The 21504-nt window shown below is 39.8% G+C and overlaps 1 protein-coding gene across 1 annotated transcript in view; it reads right to left on the bottom strand.

Moving 5' to 3' along the window:
- lonrf1 (LON peptidase N-terminal domain and ring finger 1) overlaps positions 1–21088 on the bottom strand; it is a 42581-nt gene extending 21493 nt beyond the window's left edge. Inside the window, exons 1-3 of the mRNA XM_061887801.1 lie at positions 20234–21088; positions 15109–15227; positions 8768–8890 (exon numbers count right to left, since the gene is read on the bottom strand). Coding sequence (XP_061743785.1) covers positions 8768–8890; positions 15109–15227; positions 20234–20873 — 882 coding nt within the window. The 5' untranslated portion in view covers positions 20874–21088. The remainder of the gene's footprint in view (positions 1–8767; positions 8891–15108; positions 15228–20233) is intronic.
- Positions 21089–21504: the final 416 nt, after the last annotated feature.

Below are 21504 nucleotides of genomic sequence, written 5' to 3'. Positions count from 1 at the left end.
ACGCAACATTGGCTTTTGTCAGCGTGGTTTCAGGCAGATATAAAAGTTGTTACAAAAGTGACAACTCTGGATGGATTATGTAACTGCAACATCCGCTAAGTGGTGCTAATGTTGTTACGTGACAGTCATGAGACTTCATGCCAGTCCAGTAAATACAGGACTTTATACAAACCCTGTTCCATATGAGTTGGGAAATGGTGTTAGATGTAAATATAAACAGAATACAATGATTTGCAAATCCTTTTCAAGCCATATTCAGTTGAATATGCTACAAAGACAACATATTTCATGTTCAAACTCATAAACTATTTTTTTTGCAAATAATTATTCACTTAGAATTTCATGGCTGCAACACGTGACAAAGTAGTTGGGAAAGGGCATGTTCACCACTGTGTTACATCACCTTTTCTTTTAACAAGACTCAATAAACGTTTGGGAACTGAGGAAACTAATTGTTGAAGCTTTGAAAGTGGAATTCTTTCCCATTCTTGTTTTATGTAGAGCTTCAGTCCTTCAACAGTCCGGGGTCTCCGCTGTCCTATTTTACGCTTCATAAATTGTCACACCTGTCTCCATGGGAGACAGGTCTGGACTGCAGGCGGGCCAGGAAAGTACCCGCACTCTTTTACTACGAAGCCACACTGTTGTGACACGTGGCTTGGCATTGTCTTGCTGAAATAAGCAGGGGCGTCCATGAAAAAGACGGTGCTTAGATGGCAGCATATGTTGTTCCAAAACCTGTATGTACCTTTCAGCATTAATGGTGCCTTCACAGATGTGTAAGTTTCCCATGCCTTGGGCACTAATGCACCCCCATACCATCACACATGCTGGCTTTTGCACTTTGCGTCAATAACAATCTGGATGGTTCGCTTCCCCTTTGGTCCGGATGACACGATGTGGAATATTTCCAAAAACAATTTGAAATGTGGACTCGTCAGACCACAGAACACTTTTCCACTTTGCATCAGTCCATCTTAGATGATCTCGGGCCCAGAGAAGCCGGCGGCGTTTCTGGATGTTGTTGATAAATGGCTTTCGCTTTGCATAGTAGAGCTTTAACTTGCACTTACAGATGTAGCGACCAACTGTATTTAGTGACAGTGGTTTTCTGAAGTGTTCCTGAGCCCATGTGGTGATATCCTTTAGATATTGATGTCAGTTTTTGATACAGTGCCGTCTGAGGGATGGAAGGTCAAGGTCATTCAATGTTGGTTTCCGGCCATGCCGCTTACGTGGAGTGATTTCTCCAGATTCTCTGAACCTTTTGATGATATTATGGAGCGTAGATGTTGAAATCCCTAAATTTCTTGCAATGTCACTTTGAGAAAGGTTGTTCTTAAACTGTTTGACTATTTGCTCACGCAGTTGTGGACAAAGGGGTGTACCTCGGCCCATCCTTTCTTGTGAAAGACTGGGCATTTTTTTGGGAAGCTGTTTTTATAGCCAATCATGGCACCCACCTGTTCCCAATTAGCCTGCACACCTGTGGGATGTTCCAAATAAGTGTTTGATGACCATTTCTCAACTTTATCAGTATTTATCACCGCCTTTCCCAACTTCTTTGTCACGTGTTGCTGGCATCAAATTCTAAAGTTAATGATTAGTTGCACAAAAAATAAATAAAGTTTATGAGTTTGAACATCAAATATGTTGTCTTTGTAGCATATTCAACTGAATATGGCTTGAAAAGGATTTGCAAATCATTGTATTCTGTTTATATTTACATCTAACACCATTTCCCAACTCATATGGAAACAGAGTTTGTAGCTGCAACATCATGCTGCTTTAATTAAGTGGTGCTAATGTTGTTACGTGACAGTCATGAGACTCCATGCAAGTCTACCACGAGTCCAGTAAATACAGGATTTTTTACTTCCAGGTCTTCTCTGTAAAATTAGTACTTTGATTGCTACTCAAAATAAATATTCATTTATTTTAAAACATGAGCATTCTTTGTCCCACCAAAACTCAGCTTTATCTAATCCAGTCCACTTAGGATAGGACAGGTCTTTATTGTCATTGCAACAAGTACAAGGAAACTATGTTTCTAGCACCAACCCAGGAAGATGAGACACAAACAAACAGTGTTCAGCGTTACAGAACAAGAACGCTGACGAGTCGCCACGTAAAAGGTGGGAAAAAGGTAAAACGCTGGGGAAGAAGAAGAGTAAAAACCGGGCTCCTGAGGGCTGGAGTCACATGACTTGGACCCGAGTCCACACCTCTGGTAACACTACATTAAAATAACAATAACAATACAACATTCCGAGAGCAGAGATTGTACAGTAAGTGATGAGATGATTAGTTTGTATGTTTAGCAGTGAGCGATGCTGCTGATGTTTTAATAATGCTGCGTCTGTTTAGCACTTCTTGTGTTGGGGATCAAGAATACAAAGTTCTGGAACATCATTTCCCCAAAATGTCTGTTTCCACAACGTCTGCTTGATTAGCATGGTTGTTGATGGGGAAGGGATCTGTGGTTCCTACCTCTGCGTCACGGATCGTGTGACTGGCTTCCTGGTGAACTCTAAGATTGACACTGGATCATATTTAGTGTTTTGCAACCCAAGTCTTTTGGTCTCCTTTTTTAGATACATATGATAATAGCTTCAATCAAGAGGTGGTACTTTAACTTCAAAGGGGAACATTAGCACAATTTCAAAAGGGTTAAAAACAATACAAATCAGTTCCCAGTGGCTTGTTGTATTTTTTGAAGTTGTTTTCAAAATTTTACCAGTCCAGGAATATCCCTAAAAAAAGCTTTAAAGTGCTTGATTTTTGCTCTTTGCGATGCCACTATCCATTTCCCTGTGACGTCACACAGTGCTGCCAATGTAAACAAACAATGGGAATACCACAGCAAGACATAGCGACATTAGCTCGGATTCAGACTCGGATTTCAGCGGCTTAAGCGATTCAACAGATTACGCATGTATTGAAACAGATGGTTGGAGTATGAAAATATTGAAGAAGAAACTGAAGCTATTGACGCTATTCATAGCCGTAGCATGGCCGAATAGCTGCGTTAGCATCGCCGGTAAAATGTGCGGACCAAACGATCAGGACTTTCGCATCTCGTGACACTGGAGCAACTTAAATCCGTCGATTGGTAAGTGTTTGTTTCGCATTAAATGTGGGTGGAAGGAAACGTAATATAGTTGCAAATGCATCTACAGGTTATCCATACATCTCTGTGCCATGTCTGCTTTAGCACCGCCGGTAAATAGCATGTTAGCATCGATTAACGTAGCATGTTAGCATCGATTAGCTGGCAGTCAACATCAACAAAACTCACCTTTGTGATTTCGTTGACTTTATTGTTGCAAATGCATCTGCATGTTATCCATACATCTCTGTGCCATGTCTGCCTTAGCACCGCTGGTAAATAGCATGTTAGCGTCGATTAGCGTAGCATGTTAGCATCGATTAGCTGGCAGTCAACATCAACAAAACTCACCTTTGTGATTTTGTTGAATTTATCGTTGCAAATGCATCTACAGGTTATCCATACATCTCTGTGCCATGTCTGCCTTAGCACCGCTGGTAAATAGCATGTTAGCGTCGATTAGCGTAGCATGTTAGCATCGATTAGCTGGCAGTCAACATCAACAAAACTCACCTTTGTGATTTTGTTGAATTTATCGTTGCAAATGCATCTACAGGTTATCCATACATCTCTGTGCCATGTCTGCTTTAGCACCGCCAGTAAATAGCATGTTAACATCGATTAGCGTAGCATGTTAGCATCGATTAGCTGGCAGTCAACATCAACAAAACTCACCTTTGTGATTTCGTTGACTTTATCGTTGCAAATGCATCTGCAGGTTATCCATACATCTCTGTGCCATGTCTGCTTTAGCACCGCTGGTAAATAGCATGTTAGCGTCGATTAGCGTAGCATGTTAGCATCGATTAGCTGGCAGTCAACATCAACAAAACTCACCTTTGTGATTTTGTTGAATTTATCATTGCAAATGCATCTGCAGGTTATCCATACATCTCTGTGCCATGTCTGCTTTAGCACCGCCAGTAAATAGCATGTTAACATCGATTAGCGTAGCATGTTAGCATCGATTAGCTGGCAGTCAACATCAACAAAACTCACCTTTGTGATTTTGTTGAATTTATCGTTGCAAATGCATCTGCAGGTTATCCATACATCTCTGTGCCATGTCTGCTTTAGCACCGCCGGTAAATAGCATGTTAGCATCGATTAACGTAGCATGTTAGCATCGATTAGCTGGCAGTCAACATCAACAAAACTCACCTTTGTGATTTCGTTGACTTTATTGTTGCAAATGCATCTGCATGTTATCCATACATCTCTGTGCCATGTCTGCTTTAGCACCGCCGGTAAATAGCATGTTAGCATCGATTAACGTAGCATGTTAGCATCGATTAGCTGGCAGTCAACATCAACAAAACTCACCTTTGTGATTTCGTTGACTTTATTGTTGCAAATGCATCTGCAGGTTATCCATACATCTCTGTGCCATGTCTGCTTTAGCACCGCCAGTAAATAGCATGTTAACATCGATTAGCGTAGCATGTTAGCATCGATTAGCTGGCAGTCAACATCAACAAAACTCACCTTTGTGATTTTGTTGAATTTATCATTGCAAATGCATCTGCAGGTTATCCATACATCTCTGTGCCATGTCTGCCTTAGCACCGCCGGTAAATAGCATGTTAGCGTCGATTAGCCTAGCATGTTAGCATCGATTAGCTGGCAGTCACGCCACGACCAAATATGTTTGATTAGCACATAAGTCAACATCAACAAAACTCACCTTTGTGATTTCGTTGACTTTATTGTTGCAAATGCATCTGCAGGTTATCCATACATCTCTGTGCCATGTCTGCTTTAGCACCGCCGGTAAATAGCATGTTAACATCGATTAGCGTAGCATGTTAGCATCGATTAGCTGGCAGTCAACATCAACAAAACTCACCTTTGTGATTTTGTTGAATTTATCGTTGCAAATGCATCTGCAGGTTATCCATACATCTCTGTGCCATGTCTGCTTTAGCACCGCCGGTAAATAGCATGTTAGCATCGATTAGCGTAGCATGTTAGCATCGATTAGCTGGCAGTCAACATCAACAAAACTCACCTTTGTGATTTCGTTGACTTTATTGTTGCAAATGCATCTGCAGGTTATCCATACATCTCTGTGCCATGTCTGCTTTAGCACCGCCAGTAAATAGCATGTTAACATCGATTAGCGTAGCATGTTAGCATCGATTAGCTGGCAGTCAACATCAACAAAACTCACCTTTGTGATTTTGTTGACTTTATTGTTGCAAATGCATCTGCAGGTTATCCATACATCTCTGTGCCATGTCTGCTTTAGCACCGCCGGTAAATAGCATGTTAGCATCGATTAACGTAGCATGTTAGCATCGATTAGCTGGCAGTCAACATCAACAAAACTCACCTTTGTGATTTTGTTGAATTTATCGTTGCAAATGCATCTGCAGGTTATCCATACATCTCTGTGCCATGTCTGCCTTAGCACCGCCGGTAAATAGCATGTTAGCGTCGATTAGCCTAGCATGTTAGCATCGATTAGCTGGCAGTCACGCCACGACCAAATATGTTTGATTAGCACATAAGTCAACATCAACAAAACTCACCTTTGTGATTTCGTTGACTTTATTGTTGCAAATGCATCTGCAGGTTATCCATACATCTCTGTGCCATGTCTGCTTTAGCACCGCCGGTAAATAGCATGTTAGCATCGATTAACGTAGCATGTTAGCATCGATTAGCTGGCAGTCAACATCAACAAAACTCACCTTTGTGATTTTGTTGAATTTATCGTTGCAAATGCATCTGCAGGTTATCCATACATCTCTGTGCCATGTCTGCCTTAGCACCGCCGGTAAATAGCATGTTAGCGTCGATTAGCCTAGCATGTTAGCATCGATTAGCTGGCAGTCACGCCACGACCAAATATGTTTGATTAGCACATAAGTCAACATCAACAAAACTCACCTTTGTGATTTCGTTGACTTTATTGTTGCAAATGCATCTGCAGGTTATCCATACATCTCTGTGCCATGTCTGCTTTAGCACCGCCGGTAAATAGCATGTTAACATCGATTAGCGTAGCATGTTAGCATCGATTAGCTGGCAGTCAACATCAACAAAACTCACCTTTGTGATTTTGTTGAATTTATCGTTGCAAATGCATCTGCAGGTTATCCATACATCTCTGTGCCATGTCTGCCTTAGCACCGCCGGTAAATAGCATGTTAGCGTCGATTAGCCTAGCATGTTAGCATCGATTAGCTGGCAGTCACGCCACGACCAAATATGTTTGATTAGCACATAAGTCAACATCAACAAAACTCACCTTTGTGATTTCGTTGACTTTATTGTTGCAAATGCATCTGCAGGTTATCCATACATCTCTGTGCCATGTCTGCTTTAGCACCGCCGGTAAATAGCATGTTAACATCGATTAGCGTAGCATGTTAGCATCGATTAGCTGGCAGTCAACATCAACAAAACTCACCTTTGTGATTTCGTTGACTTTATTGTTGCAAATGCATCTGCAGGTTATCCATACATCTCTGTGCCATGTCTGCTTTAGCACCGCCGGTAAATAGCATGTTAACATCGATTAGCGTAGCATGTTAGCATCGATTAGCTGGCAGTCAACATCAACAAAACTCACCTTTGTGATTTTGTTGAATTTATCGTTGCAAATGCATCTGCAGGTTATCCATACATCTCTGTGCCATGTCTGCCTTAGCACCGCCGGTAAATAGCATGTTAGCGTCGATTAGCCTAGCATGTTAGCATCGATTAGCTGGCAGTCACGCCACGACCAAATATGTTTGATTAGCACATAAGTCAACATCAACAAAACTCACCTTTGTGATTTCGTTGACTTTATAGTTGCAAATGCATCTGCAGGTTATCCATACATCTCTGTGCCATGTCTGCTTTAGCACCGCCGGTAAATAGCATGTTAACATCGATTAGCGTAGCATGTTAGCATCGATTAGCTGGCAGTCAACATCAACAAAACTCACCTTTGTGATTTTGTTGAATTTATCGTTGCAAATGCATCTGCAGGTTATCCATACATCTCTGTGCCATGTCTGCCTTAGCACCGCCGGTAAATAGCATGTTAGCGTCGATTAGCCTAGCATGTTAGCATCGATTAGCTGGCAGTCAACATCAACAAAACTCACCTTTGTGATTTTGTTGAATTTATCGTTGCAAATGCATCTGCAGGTTATCCATACATCTCTGTGCCATGTCTGCTTTAGCACCGCCGGTAAATAGCATGTTAACATCGATTAGCGTAGCATGTTAGCATCGATTAGCTGGCAGTCAACATCAACAAAACTCACCTTTGTGATTTTGTTGAATTTATCGTTGCAAATGCATCTGCAGGTTATCCATACATCTCTGTGCCATGTCTGCTTTAGCACCGCCGGTAAATAGCATGTTAACATCGATTAGCGTAGCATGTTAGCATCGATTAGCTGGCAGTCAACATCAACAAAACTCACCTTTGTGATTTTGTTGAATTTATCGTTGCAAATGCATCTGCAGGTTATCCATACATCTCTGTGCCATGTCTGCTTTAGCACCGCCGGTAAATAGCATGTTAGCATCGATTAGCTGGCAGTCAACATCAACAAAACTCACCTTTGTGATTTTGTTGAATTTATCGTTGCAAATGCATCTGCAGGTTATCCATACATCTCTGTGCCATGTCTGCCTTAGCACCGCCGGTAAATAGCATGTTAGCGTCGATTAGCCTAGCATGTTAACATCGATTAGCTGGCAGTCACGCCGCGACCAAATATGTTTGATTAGCACATAAGTCAACATCAACAAAACTCACCTTTGTGATTTCGTTGACTTTATTGTTGCAAATGCATCTGCAGGTTATCCATACATCTCTGTGCCATGTCTGCCTTAGCACCGCCGGTCAAATGTGGAGACACTCTGGCACATTCCATGGGGGTCTGGCGGCAGACACTTTGGCATCTTGGGGCCGGTGGTGCAACTTGAATCCCTCCCTGTTAGTGTTGTTACACCCTCCAACAACATGATGTCTCCAAAGTTACAAAAAAAATGTCGAAAAAACGGAAAATAACAGAGCTGAGACCCGATGTTTGTAATGTGTTGAAAATGAAAATGGCGGCTGTATTACCTCGGAGACGTCACGTTCTGACGTCATCGCTACAAGACCGATCAACAGAAAGGCGTTTAATTTGCCAAAATTCGCCCATTTAGAGTTCGTAAATCGGTTAAAAAAACATATGGTCTTTTTTCTGCACCATCAAGGTATATATTGACGCTTACATAGGTCTGCTGATAATGTTCCCCTTTAAAGGAGTCCCATTATAATGTATTTCTACATTTAAACCACTTCCTTGTGCGCTAGATAAAAAGGTGCAGCTCCATAGTATTCAGGTATAGGTTGAGTGTCCTTACACAAGACTTCTTAATGACAGCGTAAAGGAAGCAATCTTGTTTCGGAGATTTTAAAAGCATAGCAGGGTGTGTTCAACTCTCTCAGGATGAATCATCTCATTTGCAGCCTTTGCCAGAGCTTCAATCAAGACAATAAAGAGCTTGATGCAAGACTGACAAAGGTCTGCTGGGACCAAGCTCAACTTATATTTGATAATAATATTTTCGACAACAAGTTGTGAACGTGCAACTTTGCAGAGAAATAATAGGAGCTGGGGGAAAAACAACAACTTTGGACTTGGATTGACTTGATAAACTCACCTTCTCGACTTGTCTCTTGGCACAGGGGAAGTCCTCGTCCACGGCCAGGCAGTCCAGGAGGACTTGGAGAGACTGGTCCACTTCGCCCATCTCTTGCAGCACCATGGCTTTCAGGAATAAAGCCTGACAAGGTCATGAAGAGCACAGAACATGATTAGCTTGCGTTTCTCAGCCCTGCAATCTATTTGTGGTGGCGCTATCTTGGTGATGTCATTGTCTAATTAGCATCAGTGGCACTGTAGCAAATGCATAGATTTTTTTAAAGGCTATAAACAACAAAATGATACGTTTATTTAAAGATGAATATTAGTTTTATTATCAGTTGTGTCATTTGTTCACGACCAGGTCGCCCGTAAGGACCAGATGAGTCGCCCGCTGGCCTGTTCTAAAAATAGCTCAAATAGCAGCACTTACCAGTGAGCCGCCTCTATTTTTTAAATTGTATTTATTTACTAGCAAGCTGCTCTCACTTTGTCCGATAATTCTAAGGGAGACAAAACTCAAATAGAATTTGAAAATCCAAGCAAATATTTGAAAGACTTGGTCTTCGCTTGTTTAAATAAATTCATCAAATATGTTGTCTTTGTAGCATACTCAACTGAATATGGCTTGAAAAGGATTTGCAAATCATTGTATTCTGTTTATATTTACATCTAACACAATTTCCCAATATCATATGGAAACGGGGTTTGTACTAAAAATATATTATTCATTGTTCTTTTAAATTATATTTCAAATTGAGTTTTGGGGGTACAATAATGACTTATGTTTTTAAATAGACTCCCTTTTTAGGCCAGTTGATCTGCCGTTTCTTTTCTTTTTCTTCTATGTACCACTCTCCTTTGTGGAGGGAGTCCGGTCCGATCCGGTGGCCATGTACTGCTCGCCTGTGTATCGGCTGGGGACATCTCTGCGCTGCTGATCAGCCTCCTCTTGGGATGGTTTCCTGCTGGCTCCGCTGTGAACGGGACTCTCGCTGCTGTGTTGGATCCATTATGGATTGATCTTTCACAGTATCATGTTCTCATAGTCATCATTGTCACCGATGTCCCACTGGGTGTGAGTTTTCCTTGCCCTTATGTGGGCCTACCGAGGATGTCGTAGTGGTTTGTGCAGCCCTTTGAGACACTAGTGATTTAGGGCTATATAAGTAAACATTGATTGATTGATTGATGTTTTCAAATTAATCAATACTCCTACTGTTAATCATGATTTCGATATGAATCAAAACAATTGTCAATATTATTTTCTGCCATAAACACCTGGCTTCATTTCAAAAGTACTCTTGGCGGGTTGTTTCAAAGAAATGAGACTTTGTAAACTCTGTCTTGTTCGCTTTGACAAACATCTATGAAACATCACCTCCAAAATATGAATTGTATATAATGACTTTTTGTCCTGTCCGGCTTCTCAGGCACATCATATAGTAGATGTAGATGTAGATTAGGGATGCACCGATTAATCGGTAACCGGATATATTCGGCCGAATATGGCAAAAAAAGCCACATTCGGCCTTCGGTGGAATGAGTTAAAAACAAGGCCGAATAGTGGCGTGTGACGCAATTATTTGAGGCTGTGACGCAATCAACCAAGGTGCAGTGACGTTGGGATATGTTGTGTACCTGTATAAGTGTATGAGGTTACAAGCACACACTTATTGAGATTTAGCCTGTATCGGTTGGGGACATCTCTACGCTGCTGATCCGCTTGAGATGGTTTCCTGTGGACGGGACTCTCACTGCTGTCTTGGAGCCACTATGGATTGAACTTTCACAGTATCATGTTAGACCCGCTCGACATCCATTGCTTTCGGTCCCCTAGAGGGGGGGGGTTGCCCACATCTGAGGTCCTCTCCAAGGTTTCTCATAGTCAGCATTGTCACTGGCGTCCCACTGAATGTGAATTCTCCCTGCCCACTGGGTGTGAGTTTTCCTTGCCCTTTTGTGGGTTCTTCCGAGGATGTATGTTGTAGTCGTAATGATTTGTGCAGTCCTTTGAGACATTTGTGATTTGGGTCTATATAAATAAACATTGATTGATTGATTGATTGATAGTGGGGCCTCTGTTTACATTATTAGCCTGTTGTGTAGGCTACCTGTATAAGTGTATGAGGTTACAAGCACACACTTATTGAGATTTACTTGAGCCTTCTGTTTACATTATTAGCATATCTACTGTGGCTAAGCAGACTTTTGCCAAAAGGACAATAATTCATTTGTTGTGGGTTTATCCACTTTAATGGTCCGGTCCGATGACCATGGATGAAGTACTGACTGTCCAGAGTCGGGACCCAGGATGGACCGCTCGCCTGTATCGGTTGGGGACATCTCTACGCTGCTGATCCGCTTGAGATGGTTTCCTGTGGACGGGACTCTCGCTGCTGTCTTGGATCCGCTTGAACTGAACTCTCGCGGCTGTGTTGGAGCCACTATGGATTGAACTTTCACAGTATCATGTTAGACCCGCTCGACATCCATTGCTTTCGGTCCCCTAGAGGGGGGGGGTTGCCCACATCTGAGGTCCTCTCCAAGGTTTCTCATAGTCAGCATTGTCACTGGCGTCCCACTGAATGTGAATTCTCCCTGCCCACTGGGTGTGAGTTTTCCTTGCCCTTTTGTGGGTTCTTCCGAGGATGTATGTTGTAGTCGTAATGATTTGTGCAGTCCTTTGAGACATTTGTGATTTGGGGCTATATAAATAAACATTGATTGATTGATTGATTGACAGTGGGGCCTCTGTTTACATTATTAGCCTGTTGTGTAGGCTACCTGTATAAGTGTATGAGGTTACAAGCACACACTTAATTGAGATTTACTTGAGCCTTCTGTTTACATTATTAGCATATCTACTGTGGCTAAGCAGACTTTTGCCAAAAGGACAATAATTCATTTGTTGTGGGTTTATCCACTTTAATGGTCCGGTCCGATGACCATGGATGAAGTACTGACTGTCCAGAGTCGAGACCCAGGATGGACCGCTCGTCGGGACCCAGGATGGACCGCTCGCCTGTATCGGTTGGGGACATCTCTACGCTGCTGATCCGCTTGAGATGGTTTCCTGTGGACGGGACTCTCGCTGCTGTCTTGGATCCGCTTGAACTGAACTCTCGCGGCTGTGTTGGAGCCACTATGGATTGAACTTTCACAGTATCATGTTAGACCCGCTCGACATCCATTGCTTTCGGTCCCCTAGAGGGGGGGGGTTGCCCACATCTGAGGTCCTCTCCAAGGTTTCTCATAGTCAGCATTGTCACTGGCGTCCCACTGGATGTGAATTCTCCCTGCCCACTGGGTGTGAGTTTTCCTTGCCCTTTTGTGGGTTCTTCCGAGGATGTTGTAGTCGTAATGATTTGTGCAGTCCTTTGAGACATTTGTGATTTGGGGCTATATAAATAAACATTGATTGATTGATTGATTGATTGATTGAATGCACTTTATTTTTTTTTGGAATGCATGTTTTGTTTGAAGGCCTAATATAAATGAAAAACTTTGTGCTTTTTTTGAAAAGCAAAGGCTACTGGAATATTAAAAAAATGTCAATATTCAATAAAAAAATGACTCTATTTGAAAAACATGTCTAAATATTTATTCTAGGCTATTTATGCAATATTTTAAAAATTGTGAAAAACTGCATTCATTATTCGGTATTCGGCCTTCGGCCAAGCGTTTAAATTTTGTTCGGCTTTGGCCACAAATTTTCATTTCGGTGCATCCCTAATGTAGATGTAGATGTAGATGTAGATATTGGCTGTTGACATTGACTTCACACAAGACAAGTGCAGGAAACTTCTCTTGTTGCATTGTTTCTATTTGACTTTATTAAATGTATTTAAATTATTATTTGGTGCAGCCGGGCCGGAGCAGGAGGGGGATAGATATATTCTAACTATTTTGCTAGATAACCTAATAGCAGACTCTCATTTCCTTCCGTGGTGTTGAGTAAATCCAAGTGTTGTTGATTACAACAGTGTGCACTCCAAATATAGTCTGCATTCATTGGTTAATCTATGTTTATGGTGTAATCCGCCAGTAGGTGAAGTTGTTATCAGTCTGCGCTTTGTAGGTCAACCCTCTTTTAAAATACACACAGCGCTTGACTTCTTGGTAACGGCCAGCCGACCAACAGAACAGACACTTTTCAACTCTGACTTTACACAAAGACGTCTTTTGATCGTGCAGGTCGTTAAAGACATCCTTCAATGTCCAGAACCAGCAGAGTCCCTCTCTACTATCCAAGGTTGTTCAATGATACACTTAAGGAATAATAAAGCCTGACAAACAACCAAATAAGTGATAAAAACATGTTTATGTCAATGATGTAACATTGTTCTGTTACATTCTGTTCATTTTGATGATGACGCCGAGCCAACAGTTAGGATAAGAGTTCTTTGTTCTTACTTTGTGTTCATGAACTCCAACAACCTTGGAGATTGAGTCCACCAACTTCTGAACATACCCAAGTCAGAGAATATTGCCAAAAGGTACGCTCACTCAGGATTTGATGTAACGATAAACCAGGGGTGTCCAAACTTTTTCCACAGAGGGTCGCACACGGAAAAATGAAGCATTTTGATCTCTTTCATTTTCAAACCATAACAAAATGTATGGATTTTTTTTTTTTTTTATCCTTAAGGCTCCTGGGGAGCATAGAGGGTCTCAGTCACTAAAATGTTAAAAATAAGTCAAATTATTATCATTATTTTTTATTTCATGCTTACAGTAAATCTCTATATCAACTTGAGGTTGATATAAAGTAAAACAAATAAGGTTTTATGCCTTTTCTGTCAAAACAAACTTTGTTTTTTTATAGTAAAACTGAAATATGCAGTATTTAGATAGATAGATAGATAGATAGATAGATAGATAGTACTTTATTGATTCCTTCAGAAGAGTTCCTTTATTTAGTAACTAAAGCCCTCAAAGATCAATAATGCAGGACACCATTGGTTTTAATTATTTAATATTTTTGAGTAATCACTGTGAAAAGTTCAATAAAATCCTACTAAATATATTTGAGATCCGAAAGGTTCCCCACTCATAAAGTGATGCATTTTTATTAGTTTTTTTGTTGTTTTACTTTTAACACTTAACTTTCGACAAATAAGAATCTCAATTGAGATGTAAATCAATTTTTTTTTCACCTCTCGTGACAACCCTGATCATTTTGGTCACGATAACTGTGATATGAAATGTTCATTTCATTAAATCCCTGAATGTACGTGTCATATAACTCATAAGTTGGTGTGTCCAGCCAGTTATTACCGTATTTACTTGAATTGCCGCCAGGTATCTAGTGTGCGCTTGTCTAGAATTTCCGCCGGGTCAAACTGGTTTCGCCAAATAATTAGCATATGCCTAGAATTTCCACCGGGTCAAACTCGTCACGTCACGAGTGACACTTCACCTGTCATCATTTTCAAAATGGAGGAGGCTGATTTCAATCATTTGAAATCGCATAAAGGCAAGAAGATTAAGAGCTATTCAGTAGGATTTAAGGTCCAAGCTATTGAATATGCTAAGAAGAACAGTAAGCAGCTATGTTTTATTAATATACCGTAGCTGCGTGTGTCAAATATGAGTCATTAAATGACTCCTGCCTCCTGGTGGTAGAGGGCGCTAGTGATCCTTCTTGCGACTACTCTGCTGCAGAAGAAGTGACAACAAGCAGCAAGAGTGTGTTTATTTTTTCCTCTCGCTTGCACTTTTAACATGGAGGATTACATATCTAAAATAAAACTGTTTTCTAAACTGGACTTTCAATGGAAGCAGGAGGTAATAAAGGAAGATCTCCATGGAGACAGAGAGACTTTTAAAACTGAAGAAAGATAAGGAAGACTTCTATAAACAAGTTATCGATGCTTTTGATCAGAAGGAGCTGCGCATGGACTTCATTTATAAGTAAAGGTAAGACCATAATAACGTTTTTTTTATTAAATGTGCTTTTCATGATGGTATCCTTACATCACACTCAAATTTATAAGCGCAGGCTTAAATTTACCGCATGCCTTTGATAAGTGCCGGAGTGAGAAGAGGTTTTAAATTAATTAGCACCCCGGCGGCAATTCGAGGAAATACGGTATTCCTAACAGCCACCTGGCACAGTAAACAGTAAACAGAAGGCGATGCAGCCTCCAGCCGCTTGAACTACCTTCAAACAATGACTGCTTGTTTGGGGACTATCATGCATATCAATCAATGTTTACTTATATAGCCCTAAATCACAAGTGTCTCAAAGGGCTGCACAAGCCTCAACGATGTTCATGTTCTCCCCAAACAAATGTATGTGCCCGTTTACTGTCCTGCTTTCCAAGTACAGTTGATCATTGACAGCCGGAGACCCACCTCAGCAGACCAGCTGGACGCCAGACAAAAGTCTGCGTCGGCCAGAGCGCGGTCCAACTGCCGGAGAGACATGCAGGCCTGTGCTCGGGAGAGGCGGGCCCTCACCGCCATGTCGGGGTCTGCACAAGCAGAGACATTCACTGTCAGTATTCACACAGTCACTCAATCAGTCTTTATTTATATAGCCCTCAATCACAAGTGTCTCGAAGGCAGTCACCTCCATCAATGTCACATCACAAGTTCAGCAAAGGGATGCAACTTTTCCTCAAAAGTTTCTGGAAATTGGCAATTTAGGAAATAGACTGGCATGAAAATAAAACTTCTGAGGATCAACGCTTTGATGTTATTTTGTGGAATAAACGGCCATTTTGCACTTTGCCAGCCTGCTGGGAGGAGAGGTGAAAGGCCTTCGAACACAAAGGAGAAGTCCATTTGGATTGAATTGAGCTACCAGCCTAACACCTCTTCTTACTGTACATTAGGGGTGTAACTACCAGCCTAACACCTCTTCTTACTGTACATTAGGGGTGTAACTAGGGATGCACCAATTAGTCGGTAACCGAATATATTCGGCCGAATATGGCAAAAAAAGCATGAAATAACAAATAATAATAATAAATTGACTAATACTGTATTAAGCATTTGTTTCATACTGTACTAGCATTTGTTTCATACTGTACTAGCATTTGTTTCATATGTACTAGCATTTGTTTCATACTATACTGTCTTAAGCATTTGTTTCATACTGAACTAGCATTTGTTTCATACTGTACTAGCATTTGTTTCAAACTGTATTAAGCATGTTTCATACTGAACTAGCATTTGTTTCATTCTGTACTAGGCGTGTTTCATACTGTATTAAGCATGTTTCATACTGTATTATCATTTGTTTCATACTGTATTAAGCATGTTATTAGGCATTTCTTTCATACTGTACTAGAATTTGTTTCATACTGTCTTAAGCATTTGTTTCAAACTGTATTAAGCATGTTTCATACTGTACTAGCATTTGTTTCATACTGTCTTAAGCATGTTTCATACTGTATTAAGCATTTGTTTCATACTGTACTAGCATTTGTTTCATACTGTATTAGCATTTGTTTCATAATGTCTTAAGCATTTGTTTCATACTATACTAGCATTTGTTTCAAACTGTATTAAGCATGTTTCATACTGAACTAGCATTTGTTTCATTCTGTACTAGGCGTGTTTCATACTGTATTAAGCATGTTTCATACTGTATTATCATTTGTTTCATACTGTCTTAAGTATTTTTTCATACTGTATTAAGCATGTTATTAGGCATTTCTTTCATACTGTACTAGAATTTGTTTCATACTGTCTTAAGCATTTGTTTCATACTGTATTAAGCATGTTTCATACTGTACTAGCATTTGTTTCATAATGTATTAAACATTTGTTTCATACTGTACTAGCATTTGTTTCATACTGTACTAGCATTTGTTTCATAATGTACTAGCATTTGTTTCAAACTGTATTAAGCATGTTTCATACTGAACTAGCATTTGTTTCATACTGTCTTAAGCATTTGTTTCATACTCTACTAGCATTTGTTTCATACTGTATTAAGCATTTGTTTCATACTGTACTAGCATTTGTTTCATAATGTATTAAGCATGTTTCATACTGAACTAGCATTTGTTTCATTCTGTACTAGGCGTGTTTCATACTGTATTAAGCATGTTTCATACTGTATTATCATTTGTTTCATACTGTCTTAAGTATTTTTTCATACTGTATTAAGCATGTTATTAGGCATTTCTTTCATACTGTACTAGAATTTGTTTCATACTGTCTTAAGCATTTGTTTCATACTGTATTAAGCATGTTTCATACTGTATTAGGCATTTGTTTCATACTGTACTAGTATTTGTTTCAAACTGTATTAAGCATGTTTCATACTGTACTAGCATTTGTTTCATACTGTCTTAAGCATGTTTCATACTGTATTAAGCATTTGTTTCATACTGTATTAGCATTTGTTTCATAATGTCTTAAGCATTTGTTTCATACTGTATTAAGCATTTGTTACATACTGTACTAGCATTTGTTTCATACTGTATTAAGCATGTTTCATATGTACTAGCATTTGTTTCATACTGTACTAACATTTGTTTCAAACTGTATTAAGCATGTTTCATACTGAACTAGGCGTGTTTCATACTGTATTAAACATGTTTCATACTGTATTAAGCATGTTTCATACTGTACTAGCATTTGTTTCAAACTGTATTAAGCATGTTTCATACTGTACTAGCATTTGTTTCATACTGTCTTAAGCATGTTTCATACTGTATTAAGCATTTGTTTCATACTGTACTAGCATTTGTTTCATACTGTATTAGCATTTGTTTCATAATGTCTTAAGCATTTGTTTCATACTGTATTAAGCATTTGTTTCATACTGTACTAGCATTTGTTTCATACTGTACTAGCATTTGTTTCATACTGTATTAAGCATTTGTTTCATACTGTACTAGCATTTGTTTCATACTGTATTAAGCATGTTTCATATGTACTAGCATTTGTTTCATACTGTACTAGCATTTGTTTCAAACTGTATTAAGCATGTTTCATTCTGAACTAGCATTTGTTTCATACTGCACTAGGCGTGTTTCATACTGTATTAAGCATGTTTCATACTGTATTATCATTTGTTTCATACTATACTGTCTTAAGCATTTGTTTCATACTGTACTAGCATTTGTTTCAAACTGTATTAAGCATGTTTCATACTGTATCATCATTTGTTTCATACTGTCTTAAGTATTTTTTCATACTGTATTAAGCATGTTATTAGGCATTTCTTTCATACTGTACTAGAATTTGTTTCATACTGTCTTAAGCATTTGTTTCATACTGTATTAAGCATGTTTCATACTGTATTAGGCATTTGTTTCATACTGTACTAGCATTTGTTTCAAACTGTGTTAAGCATGTTTCATACTGTACTAGCATTTGTTTCATACTGTCTTAAGCATGTTTCATACTGTATTAAGCATTTGTTTCATACTGTACTAGCATTTGTTTCATACTGTATTAGCATTTGTTTCATAATGTCTTAAACATTTGTTTCATACTGTATTAAGCATTTGTTTCATACTGTACTAGCATTTGTTTCATACTGTATTAAGCATTTGTTCCATACTGTATTAAGCATGTTTCATACTGTACTAGCATTTGTTTCAAACTGTATTAAGCATGTTTCATACTGAACTAGGCGTGTTTCATACTGTATTAAGCATGTTTCATACTGTATTAAGCATGTTTCATACTGTACTAGCATTTGTTTCAAACTGTATTAAGCATGTTTCATACTGTACTAGCATTTGTTTCATACTGTCTTAAGCATGTTTCATACTGTATTAAGCATTTGTTTCATACTGTACTAGCATTTGTTTCATACTGTATTAGCATTTGTTTCATAATGTCTTAAGCATTTGTTTCATACTGTATTAAGCATTTGTTTCATACTGTACTAGCATTTGTTTTATACTGTATTAAGCATTTGTTTCATACTGTATTAAGCATGTTTCATATGTACTAGCATTTGTTTCATACTGCACTAGCATTTGTTTCAAACTGTATTAAGCATGTTTCATACTGAACTGGGCGTGTTTCATACTGTATTAAGCATGTTTCATACTGTATTAAGCATGTTTCATACTGTACTAGCATTTGTTTCAAACTGTATTAAGCATGTTTCATACTGTACTAGCATTTGTTTCATACTGTCTTAAGCATGTTTCATACTGTATTAAGCATTTGTTTCATACTGTACTAGCATTTGTTTCATACTGTATTAGCATTTGTTTCATAATGTCTTAAGCATTTGTTTCATACTGTATTAAGCATTTGTTTCATACTGTACTAGCATTTGTTTCATACTGTATTAAGCATTTGTTTCATACTGTATTAAGCATGTTTCATATGTACTAGCATTTGTTTCATACTGTACTAGCATTTGTTTCAAACTGTATTAAGCATGTTTCATACTGAACTAGGCGTGTTTCATACTGTATTAAGCATGTTTCATACTGTATTAAGCATGTTTCATACTGTACTAGCATTTGTTTCAAACTGTATTAAGCATGTTTCATACTGAACTAGGCATGTTTCATACTGTATTAAGCATGTTTCATACTGTATTAAGCATGTTTCATACTGTACTAGCATTTCTTTCATACTGTACTAGAATTTGTTTCATACTGTACTAGAATTTGTTTCATACTGTATTAAGCATGTTTCATACTGTATTAAGCATGTTTCATACTGTACTAGCATTTCTTTCATACTGTACTAGAATTTGTTTCATACTGTACTAGAATTTGTTTCATACTGTATTAAGCATGTTTCATACTGTATTAAGCATGTTTCATACTGTACTAGCATTTCTTTCATACTGTACTAGAATTTGTTTCATACTGTACTAGAATTTGTTTCATACTGTCTTAAGCATTTGTTCCATACTGTATTAGTATTTGTTTCATACTGTACTAGAATTTGTTTCATACTGTACTAGAATTTGTTTCATACTGTATTAAGCATGTTTCATACTGTATTAAGCATGTTTCATACTGTACTAGCATTTCTTTCATACTGTACTAGAATTTGTTTCATACTGTACTAGAATTTGTTTCATACTGTCTTAAGCATTTGTTCCATACTGTATTAGTATTTGTTTCATACTGTACTAGAATTTGTTTCATACTGTACTAGAATTTGTTTCATACTGTATTAACATTTGTTTCATTCTGCATTAGTATTTACAGTTAGTGCCCCCCCCCGCGCCAGAAAGGTTACAAAAGCAGGTGGCCTAATAAATGTCATAACCTGCCTTATGCAAGCTGAGCGCCGCGTGCGCATGCGCGCTGTACACGTTGCGTAAGAGTGACGTCAGTCAGGGCGGAAAAAGACGGAGCGTCGACGACGCGTCGCTATGGCGACAGTTTGACCCTAAAGGCTCGCCACGCGGCGTCTCGACGGAAACGACAACAAAAAGCAGCATATTCACGCGAGCTTATCGTCACGTTTAACGTTACAGCGACTGAAAGCGACTTTGGAGAGACACATTGCTCCTGCCCAACATGGCGCCCGTACTCACCACTTCGAATGACGTCACTCGCCAGCGTCACGGCCTCTTGATGACGTCTTCGCTGACACAGTTCTTCAACTTGAGTCAACAGTTCCGACTTTTTCACCTCTTCCGGGAACCATTTGGCCAGAAGTCCGCCCAGCAGCACGTTGGCCTTGGCGGCGTCTTGTCCGGCGTCTTGGTCGCACAACTTGCACTTGGAGAAGAGCTGCAAACACCTCCTGCAGAAGGAATGTCCGCACGTCAAGGTGACAGCTGGCGCCAACAAGCCGCCACACTGCGGACAGTCCAACACTTTTTCCCGGGGCTCCAACACTTTTTCCCGGGAGTCCAAGACTTTTTCCCGCGAGCTCTCCTCCTCCTCTTCCGCGTGCCGACGTCCGGGGTCGCTCTTCTTCTGCTTCAAATTCCGCACAATACAGTCCACAAAAGTGCTTAACTGCTCGGGTCGGACCGGCCCGCGGCGCATGGCCACGGAGAGCCAGTAAATGGCGTCTTTGAGCGAGTTCTGCGAGGCCAGCATGCCGGCTCTCTGCAGGATGAGATGGTGATGGAGGTGATGGTTGTCCTCGTCTTCGCCAGAGTCGCTGCCGACAAAGAAGGCCCTCTTCTCCCCCGTCGTTTCCTCGGCGGGCAGCTGCAGCGACATGTTTGTTCCGGGGGGAGGCACGACGGACAAATAATGTCAGGCGGGATTGACGCTCCTTCCGTGGACGCAACACCCCATGGTGTGAGCTGTGCGTCGGGATTCTACACTGGCGTTCGCCGAGGACACCCCTTGGGTTACGTAAAAAAAAATAAAAAAAATAGCCAGGTCACGTGAGAAAAAGCTGGCCTCTGATTGGCCGGCGCGGCTTTGTTACAAAACCTGCTGGAGACAAGTTTCATAACTGCGCGGATTGGAAAGGACGCGCCGAGCAAAGAAAACATGCATGAAACTTGGAGAGATTATCTCCACAACAACACCATATTGATTGCTTCAAAGTTTATCTGCTACTTTGTTTGTTTTGACGAGCAGTCCAGTTATACTGAAGTATGTAAGTAAGTTATGTTTCAGGAGGACTTGTTATGCAACACTCACTATTATGTATTTCTGCACACAAACCAAGTCAAGCAGTTTGTTTTCTACAATGGTTCTCCAATTTTTTTCCCACCAGTACTACCTCAGAAAAAACTTGACCACCATAATGACCAGCATTTAAATACAGTAGCGTAGTAGGCCAAGTATTCATGAAGTACCACCATAATGATTAACATGTAAATACAGTTGCATAGTAGGC

The sequence above is a fragment of the Nerophis ophidion genome, linkage group LG01 (assembly GCF_033978795.1).
Source record: "Nerophis ophidion isolate RoL-2023_Sa linkage group LG01, RoL_Noph_v1.0, whole genome shotgun sequence".
Classification (NCBI taxonomy): Eukaryota; Metazoa; Chordata; class Actinopteri; order Syngnathiformes; family Syngnathidae; genus Nerophis; species Nerophis ophidion.
The sequence above is the reverse complement of the archived record's forward strand: the minus strand, read 5'-3'. Positions and strand labels throughout refer to the sequence as shown.